Source organism: Rhipicephalus sanguineus, chromosome 4, assembly GCF_013339695.2.
Source record: "Rhipicephalus sanguineus isolate Rsan-2018 chromosome 4, BIME_Rsan_1.4, whole genome shotgun sequence".
NCBI lineage: Eukaryota > Metazoa > Arthropoda > Arachnida > Ixodida > Ixodidae > Rhipicephalus > Rhipicephalus sanguineus.
The window spans coordinates 17,390,021-17,414,566 of record NC_051179.1 but is presented as its reverse complement, the minus strand read 5'-3'; the positions used below and the strand labels follow the sequence as shown (position 1 = coordinate 17,414,566).

At 42.6% G+C, this 24,546-nt stretch overlaps 2 protein-coding genes across 8 annotated transcripts in view; one reads left to right on the top strand and one right to left on the bottom strand.

Moving 5' to 3' along the window:
- Nucleotides 1-21,317, bottom strand: part of LOC119389506 (carboxypeptidase D-like) — a 43,961-nt gene extending 22,644 nt beyond the window's left edge. Inside the window, 18 exon segments of the mRNA XM_049414459.1 lie at nucleotides 1,161-1,269; nucleotides 1,818-1,838; nucleotides 1,840-1,987; nucleotides 2,683-2,743; nucleotides 2,746-2,931; nucleotides 3,818-3,932; nucleotides 5,303-5,567; nucleotides 6,900-7,072; nucleotides 8,172-8,314; nucleotides 8,631-8,733; nucleotides 9,472-9,758; nucleotides 10,711-10,902; nucleotides 12,065-12,275; nucleotides 13,951-14,044; nucleotides 14,673-14,842; nucleotides 17,732-17,874; nucleotides 20,435-20,751; nucleotides 20,753-21,317. Coding sequence (XP_049270416.1) covers nucleotides 1,161-1,269; nucleotides 1,818-1,838; nucleotides 1,840-1,987; nucleotides 2,683-2,743; nucleotides 2,746-2,931; nucleotides 3,818-3,932; nucleotides 5,303-5,567; nucleotides 6,900-7,072; nucleotides 8,172-8,314; nucleotides 8,631-8,733; nucleotides 9,472-9,758; nucleotides 10,711-10,902; nucleotides 12,065-12,275; nucleotides 13,951-14,044; nucleotides 14,673-14,842; nucleotides 17,732-17,874; nucleotides 20,435-20,751; nucleotides 20,753-21,300 — 3,286 coding nt within the window. The 5' untranslated portion in view covers nucleotides 21,301-21,317.
- Nucleotides 1-24,546, top strand: part of LOC119389507 (ubiquitin carboxyl-terminal hydrolase 32-like) — a 214,190-nt gene that overhangs the window by 103,044 nt on the left and 86,600 nt on the right. The window lies entirely within an intron of this gene.

Genomic DNA, 24,546 nt, shown 5'->3' with positions numbered 1-24,546 from the left:
GCTCAAAAGAAGGCAGAAAGTTATCATGATCAGGAAAGAAGGAGCCAGGAAGCTCTTCAGTTGCAATTTAACGAAAATGTGTTGTCTGCAAGATATGGTGTGTATCTGACACCTGTGGCTCTACTTTAGCTGAGGGCATTGTTTGCGATTACATAGCTAAGCATTGCTTGATAGCTTTTACTTCTTTTATTACGGAGTTTACAATCTCTGTTCATGTGTTTGATTTGCACTGAAGCTCGCTTGCCTTGTTACAGACTTCGTTAGACTGTTCATTCTACCATGTGGGGCAACAAGCCAGGTTTACCGTATTTACTTGATTGTAACGCAACCACAATTGTAACACGAGGGGTGACTTTCCAGGAAGAAAAAATGAAACTAAAATAAAAGAACTGTGTGCATCATTGCGCACAGTCACGCAGTCACGCAAAAGCCACGAGGAAGAAGTGAACGCACAGCTTGCATGTCTCAAGCCAAGCTTGAGAGGTCACGTGATATTTTTGCACCGTTTCGTGATTACTTCACGATTTCGTTCAAGGCCACCTTTGCATGAGACACATGCGGGAACAACTGGCAATGGAGAATTTTTGTGGATTTTCTCCCAACTTGAATTTCGGTATTCCATTGTAATGCAAGGGTTTGACTTGAGGTAGCAAAATATCGAAAAAAATGGACGTTACATTCAAGTAAATATGGTAGTATGATAAGTCATCCAATCATTTACCCATTAACATCTGCCCTTTTTTATTCTGCTATTATTTATGATGACCACTATTTTTATTCTGTGCCGGTTCTGGCTCTAAGGAAGCCTACTTTCCCCAATTTGCTTCCTATGTCAAAAAATAAAAACTAATAAAGAGCCAAGTGAGCTTCGCACATTTTGAACACCTTTAAAAAGCAGGGTCTATGTATACACTTTCGAACAAATCGCAGGGCGAGTGTGATACCTTTCACTTAATTCTATTCCTTTATCACGTCGTTCACACGTTTATCACGTTTCCTCACAAGCAGCTAATATTGCTGATAACGAAGGCACCCACTCAGCCCAAAGTGTGAAACGGAATGGATCCCGAACAGAAACGTTACACTACACGAGTCCAGGAAACTGTACAACAAAGAGCACCATAGCAACCCTGGCAAAAAGGGAAGTAACTGTATCTCACTTGTCTTAGCAGCCTCCAAGAACTCAAGAAGAGGGTGCAGCGTGCGCATCCAAAGCTTGGGAATTTCCTTTCTGGTAGGGAAGTCACAGCAATCCAATAGCACAGATGCCTGCCACAACAAGCGAGTCTGTGAACTATGTTTAACAAAGGTAGTCACGTAAAAAAACTAATAATAAGACTTTGTTACTCAATAAATTTCCAAGTTCATCAAAAGCATAACAGGAAAAATGTAGAATTGTAAAATGAAATTTTGGCCAAATCTATTTGCAATATGCATGGTACCACTGTTCTTTATTGCCATGGACAAACTATGTTGAAGAAAAATCACATACATCACATCGAACATTAGCATAAGGGCTTGCAGTCTCAGAAATAGCCGCATACAATTGTAACTGAAAAAGATAAATAAAACATTATATCTTTCATCAATAAAAACATAATAATTCCACTCAACAACGAAACGCAAAAGAATATTTCTCATACTTCTTATCCATTTTTTTATAAAACTGCAAAGCCCTACCATATCTGAGGACAAGAGCTACTGATTGAACCTGGCCTATAAAGTGGTATATATAATGGCCACTATGTGCATGGAAACCGTGCTAAATCCACCAAAGAATGTGGTATGTTATATGTGCATTCTAAGATCAGGTTTACCATTAAAGTCCCATGTTTGTTTGTAGGCATACTGGAGCAAGGAGCCATCTTGAACAGGTCTCAGCTCTTTTCTGCACTTGGACTGATCAAGCCTTTTCTGGAAGCCAGCTATGAGGCCATCCATGGTCATGTTGTCCAGCAGGCCACTATTCGTTTCATTCAGCGCAATTCTGCACATCACAACATGAGCCAGTTATATCATAGTTGCAACAATCAGTGAAACTTCACTGCTGCACAGTGAAACTCACTGCTGCAAACGAGGCTAGCCGATAACTGCTTAAGCACTGGAACTTCGCTCTAAAGGAAAGATGCTGAAACGTCAAAAACACTAAATTTGTAAACCTGTACTAGGTTTATTAATTGCTACAAGGAAAAAGCAGTTCTCCCTGCCAACTGCAGCAATAAGCTGCGTTTATTTTATTTATCAATTTATTTATTTATTTATTTATTTTGCAGAAAGAGGCTTCACACAAGGTTATGTGCAATTTTAGTAACGTCCTCTCTTTTTCTCATGTTACACTTACACACCTCAATAATACACAAAAAAAATGAGAACAGCCTGCAAACGGCTTTCTTTTTTATAAATTTAATCAGAATGATTAAAAACATAAATTATAGTAAGGAAAGAACTTTCTTCTGAGTTCACATGAAGCTGCCTCGAATATATCGTTTCTTTTTTCTTCCTCAATTTTCTGCCTAACTGTGCAGCTTTTATATTTGTTGCTCAGGAGTTCTTTTCTTTTTTTTGCTTTCCTTGGGACTATTTTAAACATTCTCTACCACTTATTGAGACCTGCGCATTGTCAGATCAAGTTTACCGCACCATGCCTTTCAATAACAGTAGAGCATATGATCTGGGGCTCACCTGACACCAACACCTCCAGTATCGAGAACAAGGCCTGCCACGTAGTGCGACACACCCAGGCCCTCTTGACGGCTTCCACAATGGGGAACTGGCCCGTGAACTCGCTGCTGAAGTGGTCCTCCATATTTAACTCTTCCGACGGTTCAGAGTCACAGATGCCCTCCTCGGTGTGGCTGAAGCCTGCCTTGTCCACCGAGGGCACAATGTGCACCACCACTTTCTCCAGAAGGTCCACTATGCGCTGAGACCCTCAGCCTGTAGCCTGCACAAAAATGCACCATCGTGAGCCTTTAGTCCTCCTGGATGGATAACGGAGGCAATGCAAAATAATGCACGCTTATCTGCCAGCTCTCCGATAATAGGACTTAAAAGGTCGGAAAAATTGCTGCACATTACAAACATAATTATATAATTGTTGGGGTTCTTGTGTCCCAAAACCACAATATGATTATGAGGGATGCCGTAGTGGAGGGCTCCGAAAACTTTGAGCACTTGGGGTTCTTTAAACATGCACCTAAATCTAAGCGCATGGGCCTCTGGCATTTCACCTCCATCGAAATGTGGCCGCCACGGCCTGGATTCGATCCCGCGACCTTCAGGTCAGCATTCAAGCACCATAACCACTAGACCACCGTGGCGGCTTACATTAGAGACAGTGACACAATGACACAGCACTGAAAATGGTCTAAACCCTCAACCTAAAATAAGACACCAAGTGCATCCTGAATTCTGCCTATGCCATTGTCTAATAAATTTAAAACATGCATTAAAGGAGTAGACAATCTGTAATGTCACAACTATTCTCTTCCTTTCTTTATCTGACAGCTAATGAAGTTAGGGCACATCAACGTGGCTATGAGTTAGTTTTGCAAGAACATGGTGACAACACTGACCTAGTAGACATGCAAAATTGAAGGTTTTCTGAAAGCCAACCAAAAATTTCTTAACCAACATTGCGAAAACACGAGTGTTTTTTACGACAATGCACAATGATGGGTACAACACAGACTTACAAAATCGCATGCACACGCAATTATCTGCTACCCTGTTTTCAGATACCAAGACAGTTTATGTCAAGGCACGATGTGTTACTGCGTGCTGGAGAAAACGGACATGTAAAACACATGCAGCTAGCACGAGATGTTACCTGTGACAAGGTGCCTGGCTAGGCGTATCAACATCTCCCTTCCTGCAGGGCGTCCTCCATTGAGACCTCCAATGAGGACAACTTCTGGCTTCATTTTCTTGCTCTAGAGGATGAATCATGGAGGAGAAAAAAAGAATTGCACAACGAAAAAAAAGAAGAACACTGAGAAACCAGATATAGCAAAAAATAACATAATTTACGTTGTAACCAGTTTACTCTTCATGTGTGCTCTTGTATGTTTATTAATGAGAACTAACAACAATAATGTCAACGAAAGTATAAGGGATGTTATTTGTAATAATTAGTATATAAATGTGAAGAAAGTAAAGTGGACGAAAAGATAACTTGACGCCGGCAGGGACCGAACCTGCGACCTTCGAATAACGCGTCCGATGCTCTACCACTGAGCTACGGCGGCGGTCATCCTCCCGTCCACTTTTTGGGGCATATATACGCATTTAAACCTAGGAGTGTTAGTCAGCGCCGATCGCAGCCACGGCGGCAAGTGTGGAAAACTTTTTTTCTGCCTGTTGGCGTCACGTAGCACGTGACGCTCCAAGCTCGGCGTCAAGTTATCTTTTCGTCCACTTTACTTTCTTCACATTTATATCCTAATTACTACAAGTAACATCCTCTATACTTTCCTTGGCATTATTATCTGTTAGTTCTCATTAATATTGTGTCTAACAAAGAAAAACGAGCCCTCAAAGTCATCTTCTTTCCTTCTATGTTTATGCAATGCACAACATTGATTGTCTAAATTCAAAATATTCAACAGGTATTGTGCACTTATAGAAAACTGCACAAGAAAAAGGACGAGAGAGCATGTGCTGAAAAAAAGAAAGCGGCTCCTGTCTGATCTAAGCATTAAATGTCATTTTCATTTTAGATCTCCAATAGTGTGAATGTTTGCGACTCAGAAAGGCTGTTGGCTTGATAACTGTTAACACTGCTTTTAACGTGCCATTTTTTTTAAGTCCGCAGAATTTCCACTCTTGGAATTTCGACAAGCTCAGTTTCTGCACTTGTCTTGCTGCAGGTGAACCTTACAGTGACTGCAACATTAATCATACAATTTCATAAACACGCTTAGTAACTCTGTGATAGGGACCACACATCTGGAGTTAAAGAGCAAGCGTTTCTACATATTCATAGAAGACTGAAATGTTTATGTGGATTGGACTTGGGATGCTCATTCCTGCACCAATTCATGACTTTCCAGTAGAGTGATGTAATGCTGCCTAGTTCTTCGGAAACAAAGCAGTCTAGACACTGCTGCTAACATGACGCACCACAGCTCCAGAATAGAACTTTATCCTGTACAAAACATAAGACAGGTGGAACCAGGCAAAAGGCAAAGTTAAGGGTGAATTATGCTATATTCTATAAACGTAAGCATAACTCCTGCAGCCCTGGATGAACACAGGTCACAGTTGATATGTGGTTTTACGAGGAGAAAGCTGGTCATCTCACCGGCACAGTTATACGCAGAAACTGCAGCGCAGTTTCACCAGGTGGGCCAAAGCTGTCCTTGACTTCAACAATGTCAGAGTAGTTCTGACGCAGCTGCATCAGCAGGTTGGCAAGTTCATCAGCACCCAGGTACTTGGGTTCTCCATTTTCACCAATAAGGAAGTCGTGCTCCCTTGACCACTTGGCATAACGGCGGTCAACGGTGAAATTTACCCAAGTTGCATTGCCTTCCAAAACGGTCACCCGTTGTACAGGCAGCGGAAAGCTGAGAGAAAAGAGAAAAGTGTCGATAAACAAAGAGAGTCATGCTGTCTGACAACCTGCTGTCCCAAAAAAGCATTCCAACTCAACACAGTATTCAATAATTAGGCATTAGTGGTACATCAGGGGGGCTATTTTGTAAGTGTTCCGTCACAGAATGGAGGCGGTCCATTCTATCGAGCCGCATGCAAATGGTGGAGGCTTGTTTGACGGTCAAGACGTTAGAACAGCCATAGAACAGGCACAGAACGGCTTGCCGGCCCCGTTCTATCCATGGTTCTATCAATAGAACGGATACAAAACGGTTGGATTGGATCAAAATTCGATTCTCCGGCTCTAGCGATTATGTTTCGATCCAATCTAAGTTGTCCGGAGACCGTTCTGTGCCCCTTCTGCGGCTATTCTCACGTCTTGGCTGTCAAACGAGCCTCCACCAAGAATGGACTGCCTCCGTTCTGTGACAGAACCCTTACATAATGGCCCCCCAGTGGCATACTGACACAAGTTCAATCAGCTGCCAGCTATAAAACCAGATCATTCCATTAGGTGATAGGACTTCACTTACCAACCATGTAGAACTTTGCGTTCACAAGATCTTACACAATGAAAACTTCAATCAGATGTACACTGATCACACAATATTCAATGTTGTCACAAAAGAAATTCTGGACAGCATCTCAAGTTCTTTAAGATGACTTCCATGGATTAATGCCAATGGTCACAAAGATCCATACAATATGCAACTGTCATCAAGGACTAACTGATATGCAGTGTTTTGCATTTTCAGTGTGCGTATATGTGAAAACCTGTGAGTAGTGTGTACTGAGCAGACTTCTTTTTGTGAGACATTATGCATAGTATTGTGTTCAAATGCATATTGTCTTTAATAGGCATTTGTCCTTCTCCAGTGTACAGATATAAAGGCATCAGGGCCTTCAAAAAATGGAAGTGTAATTCAATTTGTGGACACTGTCACGGGAGACACATTGCCTTTTGCCATTACAATTAAAAATGGCACCATCACTCCAATGCAGTAAATTAATATTTTCTTTTCCTAGTGTCACCGTAGATGACATATACTTCTGATTATAGATTGAACAGCTAAAGAACCCACTCAAATGTGGCACAAAACTCTTTGCTAGCTAAGAAACCGAGTGTGAACGAACACTAGGACACGAGAAGCAGCTGGGCAAGCACCATGAAACAACACATTTGTGCGAAAGTTGAATGAAAACGTGCCATCGATTTAGTTGGAAGAGTTATGCATACGCGGTGCTCCTACAGACAAAAAATTCGGCAGGTATTAATGTGTGAAGCCCTCTATTATACAGGCAACCATACCCCATCGACGTAAGCTCGGACAGAGTAGGTCGCAGGCATCAGCAGACGCCAGAAGTCTCCGTCCACGGCTGAGTGTACATCGTGATGAATGCCAAGGACGTGGATTGTGGCATTTGGCACCGGCAGCCCGTCCTCGTCCTTTACGAATCCCTTCACACCCTGGTGAACCTGTGAGCATTTTGAAAAGAACAGCACCACATAATAACTCCGCACCACCTCCTGAAACGCGTGGCATCATAATAGAGCCAGCCAGGCAGGTGGGCAGCTCAATAATATGGGTACTACAGCAAAGGCAGCTTATAACATACACCACAAAAGCCACAAGAGTTCTGAGTGAATGTGGCAGTGCCAAAACTACCATTATACAATACAAATTTCTCTGCCGTTATGTATGACAAACATGCCATCAACATATAGGCTTCTGTGGCTAATGAAATTTTTCTTTCTTTAGCAAAGCTGAATAATTACGAAGTGAATAGTTTTGCAGCAGTACAAGATGCCTAATTTGAGAGAACATTTAATTGGTTTGGTGCTACTGGTAACATAGGCACCATAATGCAGAACTTCTATTCATCCCACATGTCGGTGAAGGTGAGGAAAGCGCTTTGTCCTCTAGTCACTTGTAAGCTAAGAATGCAGTAACATGAACGCCTTGAAAGCAATTCGCAGCCAAATGTGTTGTAAGCTTCGAGTTTTATTTCATGCTACTATCACCACCATCAAGCTGTTGCTTAAGTGTGAAGTGTGCTTTTTCTATGCCACGAAAACAGGGTCACTCATTGAATTGTATATAATGCAAGTATAGTCATTTTTTTTTACTGCTGTAATGGCTGCTGTTTTATATAGAATGCATGATGACGTGCTGCAAACAGGCACTCAATGTGAATCATTTGACTCATGCAGTAGCTAATAACTGCAGTTTCATTCACAAGTTTGCCCAATATAAACTGTTAATGCTTTTTCTTTTGTCATTGCTTGCCTTTGTGCTACCATTTTATTGCATCTATGTTACAATAATTCGTCCTGCATTGCGCAATGTTACAGGTCAGGTCACAGTACCTACTGCCACATGTCACAAACATCTACCACATATCTGCAATTATTACTTAAAAATTTTAAAGCAACATAAAAGCACCTGTGTGATCAAAGCCATCTTGCATGGAATCAGGACTTATAAGGACTACATCAGGATTATGTAAGGATTTGATAACAATGTGGCCAAGCAGCTATCACATTGTATGTATATTAGAGACAGCCATTGACTTACCTTCTCCATGAAGGTCACAAGTGCGTGCTTGTGTTCATCCCAATATTTTGGCAAGTCAGAAGCAGGTGGATACTTGTAGCAGCCCATTTCAATTGTTAGCTCATAACTGTTGCTATGCAGATAATTGAAGTCTTGCATTCCACCTGTAGAGAAAAGGGAGACAATAAACTAACGTCACACAATATTTCACACCTGTTAAAAAAGGAAAGACGTGTTATAACTGCAGCATTCTAGAGGACATAGTAGCACCTACGAAAATCTGAAAGTGTGTATCCTGTACTCTTGCTCACATTTTGCATAAACATTTAGGCAACCATACGAAAATTTGTGCTGTCACAACAACATTTGCTTTCACTCAGGCACAAGTGCTTTGAACACATTGTCACATACAGTGAGGAAATGTGGGAATGGTGAAAATACATAATACATCACCCAGGAAACAGTGAAAACAATTCTCACCATAGACATTGTACCATGCTGCACCATTAGTGATTCCATCTTTGAATGCATCATCCATTGGTCCTTTAGGACAAGGCTTTCCAAGACTCATGGTTGGATGAGCCTGGAGCAGTCGTAAAACCAGCCAAAAATCATCAAGACCAGTAACAACTCCTTATTCTAAATCTTAAGCAATGAATAACTGAAGTATTTCAGTCACACCACAAATCTCAAATGTCAATGGAAATAAAGCTACATGCACACAAGTGAGGGGTTTCGATGAAAGTAGTATAAAGATGGCTCTGAATCTGTAATACATTCGGCGTGAACTGCATTAACCAGCAATTTAACTAGTAACTAACAGGGCAAGTTGAGATACAACCAAATGAGCACTGGCTTGCCAACCTAACATTTAAATGATTATAGTGTGTGCAGAACACCTTAAGCAGAACATAATTTCTCCAAGTGGTATCTATTATACCACTTTGCAAAAAAATAAATAAGCTATGAAAAGGGTCAGCAGTAAAACATAAAATTCACAAGTATAACTGAAATATAAGCCACAAAAGGATGTTATTTACATGGTTCAGTTTAGATGCAATGTAAAGGCAAAGAAGGACAAGCCAGCAAGATTGAGTTCACACACTGTCCATCGATGCTCTCCTATTGGCTCAATTCCTCGGGTTTCAATAAGCCTGCGGACCTCGTCTGTCTAGAATTCCCTCAACGAGCACTTTATTTCCCTCGGTAACTTTCGCATACTAGCAGAAAAGAATCGTCAAAACGAAGTAGTCCTGCGAGAGCTCACAGCTAGTGGTGACACTAACAACAAGCTCGAATACGAGAAGGAACGAGCACGCACCCGGGCGTAGGTGCGAGCCAGGTACCGGAAGAGGGAGTCATCTGGCGTGGCACTGTAGATACGCTCCACTTTCTCTTTGTTGCCATCGTAGGGGTAGTTTGCGACCAGAGCACCTCCATGAAGACTGGCCGACAGCACTATGGGCCGCGCCACTATGAAGTTCATCATGGCCCTCGTCTCGGGCTCTCGTGGATGATGTGCCTTCTCAGGCTGATACTGATCGGGGAAGTTGCGATTCAGGTCCACATTGTGAGCATTGAATCGGCCCACCACACTGTTGTAGTCGCCTGAAAAGCAAGCATTTCACACTGGCATTAAGTCTAGCACATGCATGCGCACATAAGGTGAAATTAAAATTGAGCCCTGGGTGGTTTCAAGTGCAAAAACCATAATTTGATTGTGAGGCATTCCATAGTGAGGGACTCCAGATTAATTTCAATCACCCGGACTTCCTTTACATGCACTTAAGTCCAAGGATGTCAGCGAGTGATTTTTGCGTTTTACTCCCAATCAAATGCAGCTGCTGGGGCTGGAATCGAACCTGTGACCTTTAAACTCAGCAGCACAATTCCATAGCCAATCAGGGAATATGTTACCACGGTAGGTACATGCAAAGTTGACAAAATACACAACTACACACAGTCATGGCCTTATGTAGTAATTCATTGAGCATTCGTTGCTATGTGACTGTGCTATGATACTGTTTGGCTGACAGCTGCCCAATCTCTACACATAAATGTACCACTTAAATCTAACAATAGATCACATCTGGAATATAGCTATCAGTAGTTTATTATCCTTATGATATATTCTATTCTATGATTAATATAGATGTGTCCCCTAAAAAAACTGCTCACTATTTTTTTTCTGCATTCATAAGCCCAATTCAGTTTAATCCATGAGTTGGATGGCTGCACAATGCTTGTGCCAAACAGTATTAAGTCACCTTTTCTTCTGGTCAATAAGCTTGCATATGACTTCATGAGAGATCAGGAATCATGTGCGAATATGAAGAGCACCACTTTTACAGCAAGCTACAATGCATATGTCACTATGAGCATTACGCAAAAATATCCACAAATGCACCAGGTCCTCCCAATTCAATGCAAATGCTTTTCGACTACAACAACAAGCTCATCCTTCGTGTCTCGGGTTCAATTAATTAGAATCAGTAATAGCAGTGGTAGCTTTAAATGAAATGAACTGAAGCTAGTGAAACATTTGGCGAAGGTTCCTTACCGACGTTGGCCTTTTCATAGCCATCGGGGTTCATTGACGCCATTAGGAAGATACGTGTGTTGTTCACGAGGGTTGTCAAGCGCCGAGACTTGCCGTACTGCTCACAAAGGAGTTGTGCCAGCAGCAGTACAGCTTCACGACCAATCACCTCATTTCCGTGAATATTCGCAACATACTTGAACTCAGGTTCACCTGCGATCGGGATAAAGAAGTAATATAAACTTGTAGCTTTCCAGAGAGAGGAAGAACAAAGGGAAATGCAGGGAGCTACTAGACATAGGCATTTGGAACCCCTAGGAGGTTACAGAAATAGGAGAAAGAGAAAGCAGCAGTGCGACACATGATTAAATGATAAAAGCAATTGCAGACTACATTTACACAGTCATGCAGTCAGCCAGTCATAACGTTCCAAACAGCACTGTTAATAATATTAACAGGCTCAAACTAGTACACATGCACAGTAATTAATAGACGTTTGACCAAATCTGGAGTTCAGATTAAAAATGCCGAAGGAATAAGTTTATAAGGCAGCTCACAGATTATATGGATGCCTAAAAGATAAAGCTCTATCAACACAATCATCTGCTTCCCACACTTTTTACTTGGAACTGTCTTATGCAAAAGCAGCATTTTTCTGCTAGGCGGTGCCTAACTTATACGTAAAGCATCATTCACTGAGTAATTTCGCTAAGCTTAAGTGTATGTCCAGAACAGCTAGACAGAACTGAAATGTCTCTTTTCCATTAAAATAAAGAACGAAGGTCTGAGCAATAGAACATTCCAATGGAGAGAAGGAGCACCTCCTTTCTGAGCTGTTGTGCAGGAGTGCGAAGGCTGATGTCACTACCTCAGCTGTGCATTTTTTGGGGGGGGGGGGGGGTCACGCAAATTTACAATAGACCAGAAGGGAATATGGCAGCACCCAGGAAGCCCTTGTTGAAAAGGTGCATGCCCAACCACGTTTCCCTGTCTATGCTCCCGAACACCACACTCCTTCGACGTTGTTTAGAGCATCAGTTCCTCCTCTAAAATGGTACAAGATATTTTGAGTTAATGATCCACTGCTATAAACACAGCCTAGCTCACTGGCAGATAATCTCAGTGCTTCTGTTGACAAGCTCGAACAAGGTGCAGGTTCGAAAAGTTAGTAATGTATGGCAGTTTTAAGTGTAATATAATGTTTTATCACATACAAGAATTTTGTAGAAGAAGCAAACCTGCAACTTTAGACTCGGGCTAGGTGCATGCTAGAGCAAGTAGTGAGAAAAACCGAAGCGTACTGGCAAGTTACTTTAGTTTTTAATATTTTTTTTTTCTAGAATGTACCAGTGGTAATAAATGGAAATAACTGTACCCGGTTCGTGGTGACCAGGATTGTCACTAAACTCGAGGAAGTAGAGATCTCTGTCCTCCACAGATTTGCCAATGCTGAAGAGTCGAGTGATGGCAGGGCATCTCTCGGTAACATTGGTGAAGATGGCAACCAGTTCCTCTTGGCTGTGGTGCTTGAACTCGGGTTTTGTGGAGAACACAAAGTCCGTATCGAGAGGAGCGTACTGTTTTGGCTGAAATTCAAAGACAACATTTTATGCTTAACACAGATGTAAGTAGATGTGATTTCAGCCTGGTTTTAAGTACGAATCTATACTGCACCCGTTGTTCTTAACACATCGCAAGAAGAAAGGCAATCAAAGCACTTTACTTTTGCTAACCAAAAAGCTTTGGAAGTGAGCACATATAACAATAAGAAAAAGGATAAATGATTATAAGACCAAGGCAATGCCATAAAGAAACAACATTGATCATTTTCTGATAAAGCACACTTCCTCCCAATTTTTCGCTTCCCAAGCTGAGCTAGGTCATACTCCTTTTCAAAAAGCTCTCTTTCAGGAAACACAGGAATCAAGTGCACAGAAGAGAATCCTGAATCAGTGCTCGCATCAGGAATGAATTTCCCCAGTTTTTAAACAGCAGCCATAAAACTTCAGAATGACACACTTTGTATGCCTTACTTTGAAAACCTCATGAACACTTAGCTGCCAAAGCCTTTTGATGAGCTACCACAAACTGAGTGAAACGGTCAAGTCAGAATGGTGTCATATTTGTTTTCCCTCTTTCATTGAAAAATGCCCTGACATTTATGGACGCCCCCTTTAACTCATTTGACTAAAATATGAGATGGTAAAACAATGGCAAGAATGTCTAAAAATAAGAGAAAAATTAAACCCAAAGCAGGAAAATTATCAGCCACAAAACACAAGAGCTGCATCATACCTCGCTAGAGCCCCTTTTTTGCTGCGAATAAGAAAGCTGTTATGCATCGTAAAATACTGTGCTCATTGTTAATTTAGGCTTTGAGGCTTAACATCCCAAATGCTCCCCCATTGTTAATTACTTTACTTTGAAAACATAACCTGAGAAAGCATGAGTTCTGGAATGGTTTGCAGAATAAACTTGCTCTACAATTACGGAATGAAAAATTGAATTCCGAGCCCAAACCCACCACAACGTTATCACAAACACTAGGCCTAGAAATATGGAGCCCTATTTCTGTGATGTACTTGCTTAGCACAATGCCCCATTATCTCCATGACAAATGGTATCATTTTCCCACACAGGACTACATATCTGCTGTGTGGAAACAGCAGACAGATGTGCGTACACCCATGCAGCCAGTGATAAGAAGGGTTTCCAACTAAAGTGTCAAAAATATCCCCATCAGCACATCTACGCTAGAGAGCAATCAAAGCTTATCAAGCAGCAAATAGCGAAGCCTCAGATGATTCATTCCTTTCCGGTGCTCCATTTACATGCAAGAAGTGTCAGCGCAAATTTTAGGCACTTCTTTATAAGCCATTTCAGTCAAGATTTGTATGTTTATATCCAAAAAAGCATTAAAATCTTGCTTTTTTTAAACAGCGACTCTTTGTAGCGCTGCAGTTAATCATGTTTAAGGGTCATTACCATCTCGGGATAAGTTCTGCGCATCAAAGAAGTAGTGTGCAAGTGTTAAGACTAAAATTTGTAGAAAAGAATATGCTTAAATAACAGTAACTTTTTGGATGGCCATGAATAACATTAACAAAAAGGCATGGTTTAGCATAAAAAAATATGCTAGCAACTGTAAAGGCCACAGGTGTGTATTGTACAGTAACTTATCTCAGAGCTATGAGCTGTTACAGACAATACTCTGTCTACAAGTGCTGCAAAAATTCTGTGGCTGCTATGAAAGGTACTCACAGGCTTGCTGGTCGGCACAGGTGTCAGAACCACATCAACCCATGTCGCAGCTCCAGTCATCACAGTGATATTGCGTCTCACAGTGCTCTCATACCTGAATGTAAATGGCGATGTGAAACTTACTGCACCATTTCAGACATTCTACTGAAAGTCGCAAGAAAAAAAAAAAACATCTGACTCATGGTACGAACCAAGTACAAAAGCTTTTAGTGGAAATGCTTAATAAACATTAGCTCACAGGTTCGCAAGTTTCATTATCCGGCAGCACTTCCTTGCAGACTAGTTAGCTCATACTTGAACTTCAGACGTGCTGCACAAGCAGAAAGAAAGAGCAGGAACATGATAAGAGCACAGCAACTGCACTCTTTCCTATCTTCCTGCTCTTTCTCTATGCTTGTGCAGCACGTATAAAGTTCGTTACGCAGCGTCTATATATTTAAGGGCATGACTAAATGTACTGTGCACGAAATGAACCTACCATTACTTACTAGCAACAGAGGTTCCCCTTTTCACCTTGCAAACATTGCTTTTACTTAAAGTTCACAACTTACTTGCTGCAATGGATGTACCATCATTGTGTCATTTAATGACATTAAAAGGAGGATGCAAGCGGCAGGCAGCTTCAACAATGAAAGTAACAATGAAAATAAGACTTTAGACACGCCATCACCTCGCACACTGTCTATATAGCACTGGTATTATGCAAGGGGACAGGCACGCACCCTGGACTGGAAACAAGGAGCGAATATTGGCCAGGAAGCAGAAGCCTCCAGAACTCTCCTCGTTCTGTGGTCGTTACATTGTGATCGATGCCTTGCACGATGACTGTAGCTCTAGCGATGGCCTTGCCCGTGCGGAATTCTTTGACCACTCCTTTTACACCCATGTGAACCTTAAATTGGCAGAAAGTGCAAAAGGCAAAAGGACGCGAAGAGGAAACGGTCAAACCTTAATAAACACTCAAGATGTCACCACACAGAATGATAGTTAGACATGGTTACGTTATAAGACATAACTGGTGCTAAAGACACACACAAAAAGTAAAGACAAATAGAGCGCAAACCCAATGGGTATTATTTCATCCCTACTTCATGTGCATATGTTTAGCAGCAATTGTCTATTACAGCAAGTACCTACTAGGACAGGAACAAGCCCTGCTGTAGAATACCAAAAAAGCAGAGTGGGCATGCATGCGTCATTATAAACTAAGCTCATATGTAAACGCACTGAAAAAGTGTTAACAGTTGTTAAAAGTGTTATTTGAGCTCCATAATGTAAGCTTGACAAAATAACATATGTGCAAAGAGTGGCATATGTAGAATACCAGTTATGTTGCTTGGACATTATGCCAGAAATCAATGGAAAACAGAGAACCTTCTTGTCCATTAAAATATTGCATGCACCAAACAGCAGCTGCATTGCAACATTCTAGAAGAAATCCACTTTTGTTGTGTATGGCCTAAACATAGGTGCAATATGCGGCATTTTTTTGCAGAATAGATGGCTCCATTGGACAACTCAAGCACTAAGCAGAATACTAAGGTGCTTTTTTTAAACTTTATTTTTATTAATCTTGTGACGATATGTTTGTTATTACAAGAGAAAGTGCCAAAGTGAGCATTATACTAACAAAGCTTGTTGTTATTAAATTAAAACAGCTTTGCATCTCACCAAATGATTGGTAAATGATTAAACCGAGGCTCGCCCCATACCTTCTTGTATGAAAACATCCAGATGACGCCCCACACCTAATATCTCTATTGTCATTTTCCAGGTAGGCTCTCACAATATGAAGAGAGAAAAGTTAGCAAAGAATTGAAAAAAAAAATCAGAGGCTTTGTCTTCTGCTTTTTTTTTTTTGTTCTCTTATGAAGCAATTCGATGACGGAAAAGAATACCTTGCATAAAACAGAAAAAGGAAAGAGAAAGCCTGTGTGCTTTGACTATGCACCAATGCCTGGAGGACAGAACCTGTTCAAATGCTTTGTGTGCAAGACAGGTAGAGCAGTTTCCCATCTCTCGCCACCTGCCTTTCAATTCACGCACATCATTTATGCCTGAGTGAGCAGTTAGGCAACTTCTCTGACAGGTATGCACTTGGTATTTTCTTTCCGGTACTCACGACCCACTATGGCTGCCCCAAAAGCTAGCCCACAGCAAAACCAGTTGAGCAAGGTCTCAAGTGAGTGGGAAAGGAAAATGGTGCCATGGGCAAGTTACACTTCCACCCCTTTCAGTGCAGTTCTGTTCAGTGTATGAGCTGCAGCAACGACCTCTGGTGTCTTACAGATGCAGCCATGTCTTCTAAAGGAAGCCACTTTTAACTATCACTCACATGCTCAGTAGCATTTTAGCACTAAAGAATGCAACTAGAAGTGCTGGTATAGCATAGGTGAGTAATCACCTAAATTCTTTATCAACTGTTCTTATGGGTATTTGTTTATCATCTGCTTTACTGAAGCAGAAAGCAATTACACTAAGGATACATCTAGCATAAGAAACGAAGTTCCTTTAACTTGAGCAGGGAGCAACCAAACGAGACACAAAAATTGTTCAAACTGTTGTTCTGCTGCTTAAAATGTGGTTCTGTGACCAGTCAAAACTATGAAAAGTATAAAATCATTCTATGATATCTTAGATTAGTAACAACAGCGACAGGCATAAAAAAACACTGTTAAGTGAGGTGCAAAAGCTGCACGAAATTATGCTCTGCTTCTGCACGAAGCCACTGTCACTAAGGTTTGTTGACTCGTACCAGCCACAGAAGAGTGGCAGCAATGTCAGGAATGTGCAGATACACACACACACATGCACACACACACATACACAAAAAAAAAAGAAAGAAAAGTACTGAATGAAGCACAGCTGTGCAATAATTCTGTCCCAGCCCCCTAGCAGATGTAATAATGACGCTACATTTATCCTGCAGCTGCTGAAAAAGACGGCTGGTTCATTGGTACATGTTGCGCTCCCCTACAATTGTCGTACTGTTATTCCGAGGACTAAGGCAGCAAAACTAAACTAACAATTATTAATAAGCAATATTAAACAATACATAGCAAGTAACTGGGAGAAATAACTATTTATGCTGTAATTACTGCCTTTGTCAGTGCTTACACTATTATGCGAGAACTAAATTTCGAGAATTCTTGCAGATCCTGTGTTGTAGAGTGAAAACTAGTGCCTCATCAGAGAACAGTAAAAGTGTCATTATAGCAATGTACAATGAGCAAGTGGCAAAAAAAAAAAAAAAATACACGCACCAGTGTAAGAACACAGCAATGACAAACATTCCAAATAACTACTGCTATTACGTAGCAAAGCTTGCTGGCACAAATCCTGGTGCAATGATATCAATATGATGACAACAACATTGCTTGAAAGTTGGTCAAATCAAAGAATATAAAGTTGTCTTACAACGAACACAACTTTGCTGAATGGCATGTTCTTATCATGTAGAGTTACTGTCCATGGCTCCCAAAGAAGCGAGGTACAGTAACTCTATTATTGTGCAGAGTGCAATCAATTTGCACAAATGACCACAGACTGGATATAGTGCATCGAAGCAAGTTTGGCAGCAGTGGAATGCAGTCACATATCAAACAACTGATAGTGCAGTAATCAGAATTCTAGCTTTACAAATTTCATGTGATAGTGTTAGAGTGCAGTTCAGGTAAATCAAATAAAAATAGCACCCAATATCAAATCAACTGAGAGGGGCATATGGCATCTCGAGGCCTGAGAGTTCCAACAGAAACACTGCAAGACAAGTCCTCCTCACCTGTTCCATGTAGCTCAAGAGGGCATTTTTGTTTTTCTCCCATTCGCTGACAAGCGTGTTTGCCATTGGATACTTGCAACAGGATATCTCTAGGGTGACCTCGTAGCAGTTTGTGTAGATGTAGCTGAAATCTTGCATGCTCCCTATTACAAAAACAAACGATGCAGAGAATTTGACTGGAATTGCACGGCTCAATGGTACAGAAAGGAATCAACTTTAATCATTGTATAAGCTAAACCTATTCGTAAAACCACACTGCACACTGCGATGTGCAGTGCAAAGCATCACACTGACAACTTTCAGTGTTGTGGGATAAATCTGCCCTGCTGTTGCAGTGGTCTAGGTGGGGTGCAATGTTTTTGGTCTATTTCTAGGTAACTGCTGCATAATGATTTGCTCATGCTGTTTTTTTTTTTAGTGGGTGCCGTATAATAAACAGCACTTTCTGACAAAATTATTTTAAAGTGTGCATAATATATACATATTTAAAGTGTGCATAATATATACATATATTACACACTTTTAAACAATTTTGTCAGAAAGTGATGCTTTTTTTGTACGGCACCCACTCAAAAAAAAAAGAAAAAAAGAACAGCATGAGCATTATGCAGCAGTTACCTAGAGATGAACCAAAACATTGCAACATGCCTAGACCACTGCAACAGCAAGGCAGATTTATCCCACAACACTGAAAGTTCTAAAATTTCACTGAATGATCGGCTTGTTCATAATGGTCCTATTACACTAAACTGGCCCCATTACATTACACCAGGCTAGAAGATAGACTAGATTGCTGGTTGACATTATGCTTGCTCTTTCCAGTGGAGCTAAAGTGCAAGCAACACCACATTACTGAAGCTAATCAGTGACTGTCAATTTGTCTATAGTATTACATGCTTTGGAATTCATCATTCCACAGGTCTGTGATTCTATGCAGTCGTATTTATGTCAACATAATATACATTAAGTAACCACGACATTCTAGTTATCACTAGTATCTTTATTTACTTATTTTGGCTCGCTACGGTTGGCTGCAACAGGATTGGTTTTTTTATTTCTGCAACCCATATGGCGCAGCATCGTTGGAAGTGGGGAGGGGGGGGAGGGGAGTGAGTAGAAAGGGAGTGAAAGGAAAAAGGAGAAGGAGAGGCCATACACTCGAGACGAGACGAACGAGCACCCGATCGCAGCGGCGGTCAAGTGGTTGGAGTGTTTGCCTCAAATGCGGAAGGCCTGGGTTCGATTCCCACGGGGACTCACCGGCTTTTCTAATGGGGAGAAAGGCACACCGGCTTGGCGCTCGGTGTTGTAGCTACTCATTACGAAAAATCGGCGCGCTGTGGTTGGCGTAACCAGCACTGTCATAAAATTTCTCTCTTGATCTTTTTTTTTTCTTGGTAGCAAAGTTATTACATCGCATTGAACGCATTCGTCAGTCCACGGTGTTTCTTATGCGGCCGATAAACGCGCAGCGGTAGGCTGAAAATCGGTCTGCTGTTTTTCCAAATTTTTAAAAAATAAAAAAGTGACACCTACACGACTCGGGTTTTTCTAAGTCCTAGATTAGACATCAAACCGGGGTCCTCAAGAAACAATAATCTCGTGGAACTCAAACACAACTAACCAAAGGCGCTTATTTGGGGCAACTTGCTCGTGGCCGCAGATAAATACGGCGCGGAAAACGGGACCAGCAAACGACACTCGCTGTTTCTAATTCATCTTCGTCCCGTCCGTATCTTTATACATATCCATCCACATATTCCCGATTTATTAGTACGTCGACGAATGACCGACGCTTTCAAGGGTACTCTACACGCACATCACTCAGGTGCAATCACACGGGCAGAGAAGAATCCGAACATGACGGTTTGTGCATCTGGGATAACGCGCTGCTGAACCATCGAACCTCTGCACACAAATCGTTCCCGCAAAACGTTCCCCGTGAAATTCATGTGTATTTGCTTCGTTAGCAACGACAGTAGAAAAAAAAAGAAGAAGAAAAAGAAAAGAACCCTGCAAAGCGGCACAGATCTCCGAACAGGGCAAATGCCTGCATGTGAGGACGGCAAATGTCACAGCCAGTTTAGAGGGCCGGTCGGTCGTGGGGCCGGTGCGGAAACAGGAAATGAACTATTATCCACGCCAAAGAAAAATAGCAAAAAGCACTTTGAGCAGACTATTTTGCCTCCTAGAAAACGCGTGCGACAAGCATCAAGGAAAAGAACATCGCGCGATGACTACGCGGCCGGCGGGCAAACCCCGACGACAGCTTCGCTCGGTGGCCCTTCTGAGCGGAAGCCGCCCCCTGATTTCGGTTCTGCTCGGCTACGCAGGCCGTAACTGGTTTTTCCTCGGTGCAAGCCCCCACCGCGTTCCACGCGAGTCTCTTTTCGCTGCCCGTTTCGCTTTTCTTTCTTTTTTTTCGGCGATTGCTCCTCGACGTCTTCGCCACGAGCGCTCTCGTAAGAGCAAAAGCGCCCGGGGTCGATAAAGCCCAGGGGCGCCGAGGTTCACGTGGTTTCAAGGGAGCGCGGGGAAAAGCAAAAAGCAAAGCCTCTCCGCGGACAAGTTGCATTTCGGAGCGGCAACGGATGTTGCGCGCTGCGATGCGACGCGACGGGTGTGACGGACGTGGATGTGACCTTTTAAAGCAACTCGCTCGCGCAACGCAAAAATTGACCACGCTACGCGGCGGTCGCATACCTGAAACGGGGATCCATTCGGCGCCGTTGGTGATGCCGCCGTCAAAATACTCCTGACACTGGGGGCTTCGAAACATGTCACTGTGTTTCCTGGCGTAGGTACTTGCCAGATGTCGAAACACGTCGTCATCGGGGGTCAGGTTGGGGCTGTCCATCGGCGCATCGGGCGAGCGATAGTCGTACGGGTACACGACAACGACCAATCCGCCGTGCAGACTCGCCGAAAGCACGAAAGGATTCAGAACCGACCATTTCATGATTGCTAACGTCTCCGGCTCTCTGCCCACTGTCATCTTTGTCAAATCGGTTTTCGATACCCGGGAAGTTGGCATTCAGGTCCACAATATGGCTGTTAAAGCGACCCGAGTCTCGACTGGCTCCCTCGCAGTCACCTTCGCTCGCATTTGCGTATCCATCCGGGTTAAGCGATGGGCAGAAATGCAATTCGGTGTTGTTGACGAGTCGCGTGATGCGGCTGTCGTTGCCGTAGTTTTCCAACATGTACTCCGCGAGAAACAAGAGCAGCTGGCGCCCCAGGGCCTCGTTGCCGTGGATGTTGGCCGTGTACCTGAACAGAGGCTTGCCGATGCTCCGTACGTTGGGATCGGTGGTGATTTTCAGCACCCATAGCTCGCGCCCCTGCACACTCTTGCCGATGCTGTAAACAGACGCTAGCGACCGATGCTTGCTAGCGAGATTGTGCAAGAAAGTTGTGGTCTCATTGTAGTCCAAATATTTGGGCACGGGAAAAGATGCATCACTTTCACTCGCTGCACTCGAACAGATGAGCGAAACTAGCGCGATCACGAGTGGAGTCATTAAACACCGAGAGCGATCATACACGTCGGGAGCACGGCTCGGTGCCATGTTTGTCGCCAGTTAAAGGCGCCCAGTGTACCCAACCGTTAAGAACGTGATCCCGCCAATGCATCTGTCGCACTCCCGACAAAAAAACTATAATAAATGTGACAGTAAATCAAATAATAATAATTAATTGAGCAACATTTGCATAATTACACTTCAAGCTTTTTTTTTTAGCTTTGACTACTTGCTTTAAATTGAACCGAAACTTAAAGTGTGGTAGGACTTGCAAAGAGAGAAAATTCTTTTGTACACTCGCGGTATGGTCAATGCAACCACATGATATAGTCCGTTAGGGAGCACGTACCAACGTTTATAGAGCCAGGTTCTATAAACGTTAGCGCGTATAGCATTAACTCCACCAAATTAGACATGACAACTGGAGACATTGGGCTATGGTACGTAGTGCGTCTTTCTTGCTGTCCGGAGAACCAGGCGAAAAACTCCTGCCACGCGACAGGTTTGGATCTAAATAGTGAAGTTTATCATCATTGATGCTTCGTGTACAATCGAGAGGTGGAGCGTGCTTAAAATATGAATAATATGGTTTGAATTCTTATTCCCCGCGTAACATAAAAGCACTCGATATAAGGGGAATTGTTGAGCCAGCTAGTACATAAGCTATAATTGTTCAAGATTTCGTCAAAGCTGTCTTCTCCACAACAAGGGTACTTGTAGGGAAAAGCCCGCTTTATGCGCACTATTCGTATATGTGTGTGCTATATAAAAAAAGAAAGATAGGCTACCAGTGGCGTGGGGTGTTTGGGGGATTCAATGCCCTCATCGAGATTTTTAAAATTTGTATTTGTATATATACGCGCACACATGCAAACGAACGCACGAACGTGCTTGCATTTGTATGTGTGCGTAAAGGGAGCCTGGCGAAAGAAGACCTGGATCCGGGCCTGGGTGAGAATAGTACGTGGTCTGCAAGGTGTAGTCGAGGTGAGACGCCTAACAGCAATGCCATTGGCAGTATTCCTTGTCGCGCACACGCCAGTAGTGTAGTGAAGGTGCTATATTCTGGACCGCAGAGCATGAAGCACTCTGGGCGAACTCCGCGGCCGTTCAAATACCGCGCTCACATGCCGTTGACCGCTGGTGCTGGCTGAGCCAGACTATGTCAATCTAAAGGTAAAATGCTACCCACTGGACACAAATGTCATGACACGAAATCATGCATAAAACAGCTATGGTCAAAAATAGTTTCACTAGCCATTATGAGCCATTTCAGCGTGAGGTTGTAGCTGACTGCATTCGCATGGAGATCGCCATCACACAATCGCAAACACAGATAAGCGCACGACTGCCTGTAGTTTGTGCTCTGTTTACTGTAACCAACTCCTCCTAACACATTTCTGATTGCGCAGAAGAACTACTGTCCATCGAAGCCAGCGTTTTCCTCCTTCACACGTGCCTGTTTTGAGTACTCGGACTACTTCAGTGCCCGCCGAGTGCTACAGCTTCAGCTTGTGCGGGAGCGCTCTTGTCACAAGTGTGCTACATTCGCGGTTCTGGCGTCGCACTGCAACGTGTAGCTTGTGTCAAGGTACCACTGTTGCGTTGCGCATTGCCTGCTGATGCCTTCTTTCAGGGCTGGGCCAATCATTGAGGTGAGCGAAAGTGTTAATGGCGTTAAGACACGTTTGTCTGGAGGGGAAGGGGTGAGTGGGTGCGGATGTGTCGCACCTTTGTGGCTGGATGTTTTTAACTGCTGACCGGTCGCGTGCCGCCTGAATAGTAAAAGAAAACAAATAAATTCGGGGGTTTACGGGCCAAAAATACCACAATTGTAAGGCATGCCATAGTAGGGAACTTTGGAATAATTTTGACTGCCTAAGGTTCTGCTTGGTCACCTTGGTTTCATTTTCACCCCACTTTAACCCTGTAAAACCCAGTGTATCATATATGATACATTAAAAATAATGCCTCAAAAGAGGTAATAAGCCCGTCAAAGCTTCATGGAAAAGCCATTATTGCATATTAAACATGTTATAATGAAGTTACACTGAGTTATTCATTTAATCAAATTAATTAATTTTAATTAAGCGTAATTAAGTTATGATCGAAATAAAATTTTACCCTTTTTTTTCCTAAAATGAACTCTACACGAAGAGTAAATATAGTGAGTGTTTTTTCACAATTTTTCTGAAGGCAGAACGCCTTTTGGGCATTACAGGGTTAAAACTTACATCTAAATCTAGGCACATTGGCGTGCATACATTTCTCCCTTTTCGTTTTGCGGCCGCCGTAGCCGAGAATCGAACCCGCGTCCTCGAGCATAGCCGCTGCCCGGATCGTGATGTTACCGTTGGGACGACTGCAAAATTGCTATGGTAAAGTTTAAACTGAGCAGTACATGTCACAGTTTTCTGTTATCAGAGGTCGCTTTCGTAAATATGTGAAACGCGAAGGAGGTCGTGATGTGAAACTCAAGGAACTGTCGGAGCGAGTCTGGAAGGCGAAGTATATATTGAGTGACAACGTGCTCGCAATCACCACTTTAGGTGAACATGTGACAACACAACCTTGGATGTCTTTTTTTTTCTTTGAATGTGTGGTACTTTAAGTAGGATTGAATACTCGGCCTCGGCAAGTTAGTATAGAATCATTGTGGCTAACAGTATGAGTAACCCGGACGAAGAAAAGGAGGGGACACATGACACAGTGTCGCGTGTGTCCTTCTTTTCTTTGTCCGCATTAGTCACACTGTTTTGACATGATGGATGGTACCTTTCTGATTACATTTACTTATTTACCACATAATGCGTCGTTTTAGATGGCAAACCTTCGACCGATACTCTTAACACAACAAAAGCACCTAATAATGGTTGGTTTGTGGAGCTTAACATCCCGAAATGACAGGTGCTATGAGAGATGCTGTAGTGCAGGCCAGCTGCGGACAATTCTGATCACCTGGGGTTCTTTAACATGCGATGAAATCGCACAGTACAAGGGCCTGGTCGATGAAAACGTACACTCGCCAAAATAAATAAAGCAACAACAGAATTGACGTTTCGGCGCCCAGTACGGGTGCCTTGTTCACAATGAACGAATGCATGCTGGTCTTTATTATATATGCGTCGAAAGGCGCAACGCGCTTGCGTATACCTCAGGGAGTGGACCCTGTGTCCGATTTATCGTGTTAGTAGTTGATTGTATGCAAAAAGATTCGATGAGCAGGCGGGATGATAACTGAAAAGATGAAAAGAAGACTGCAGCAGCACCGTAATGAGGTAGCCAAAGGGCACA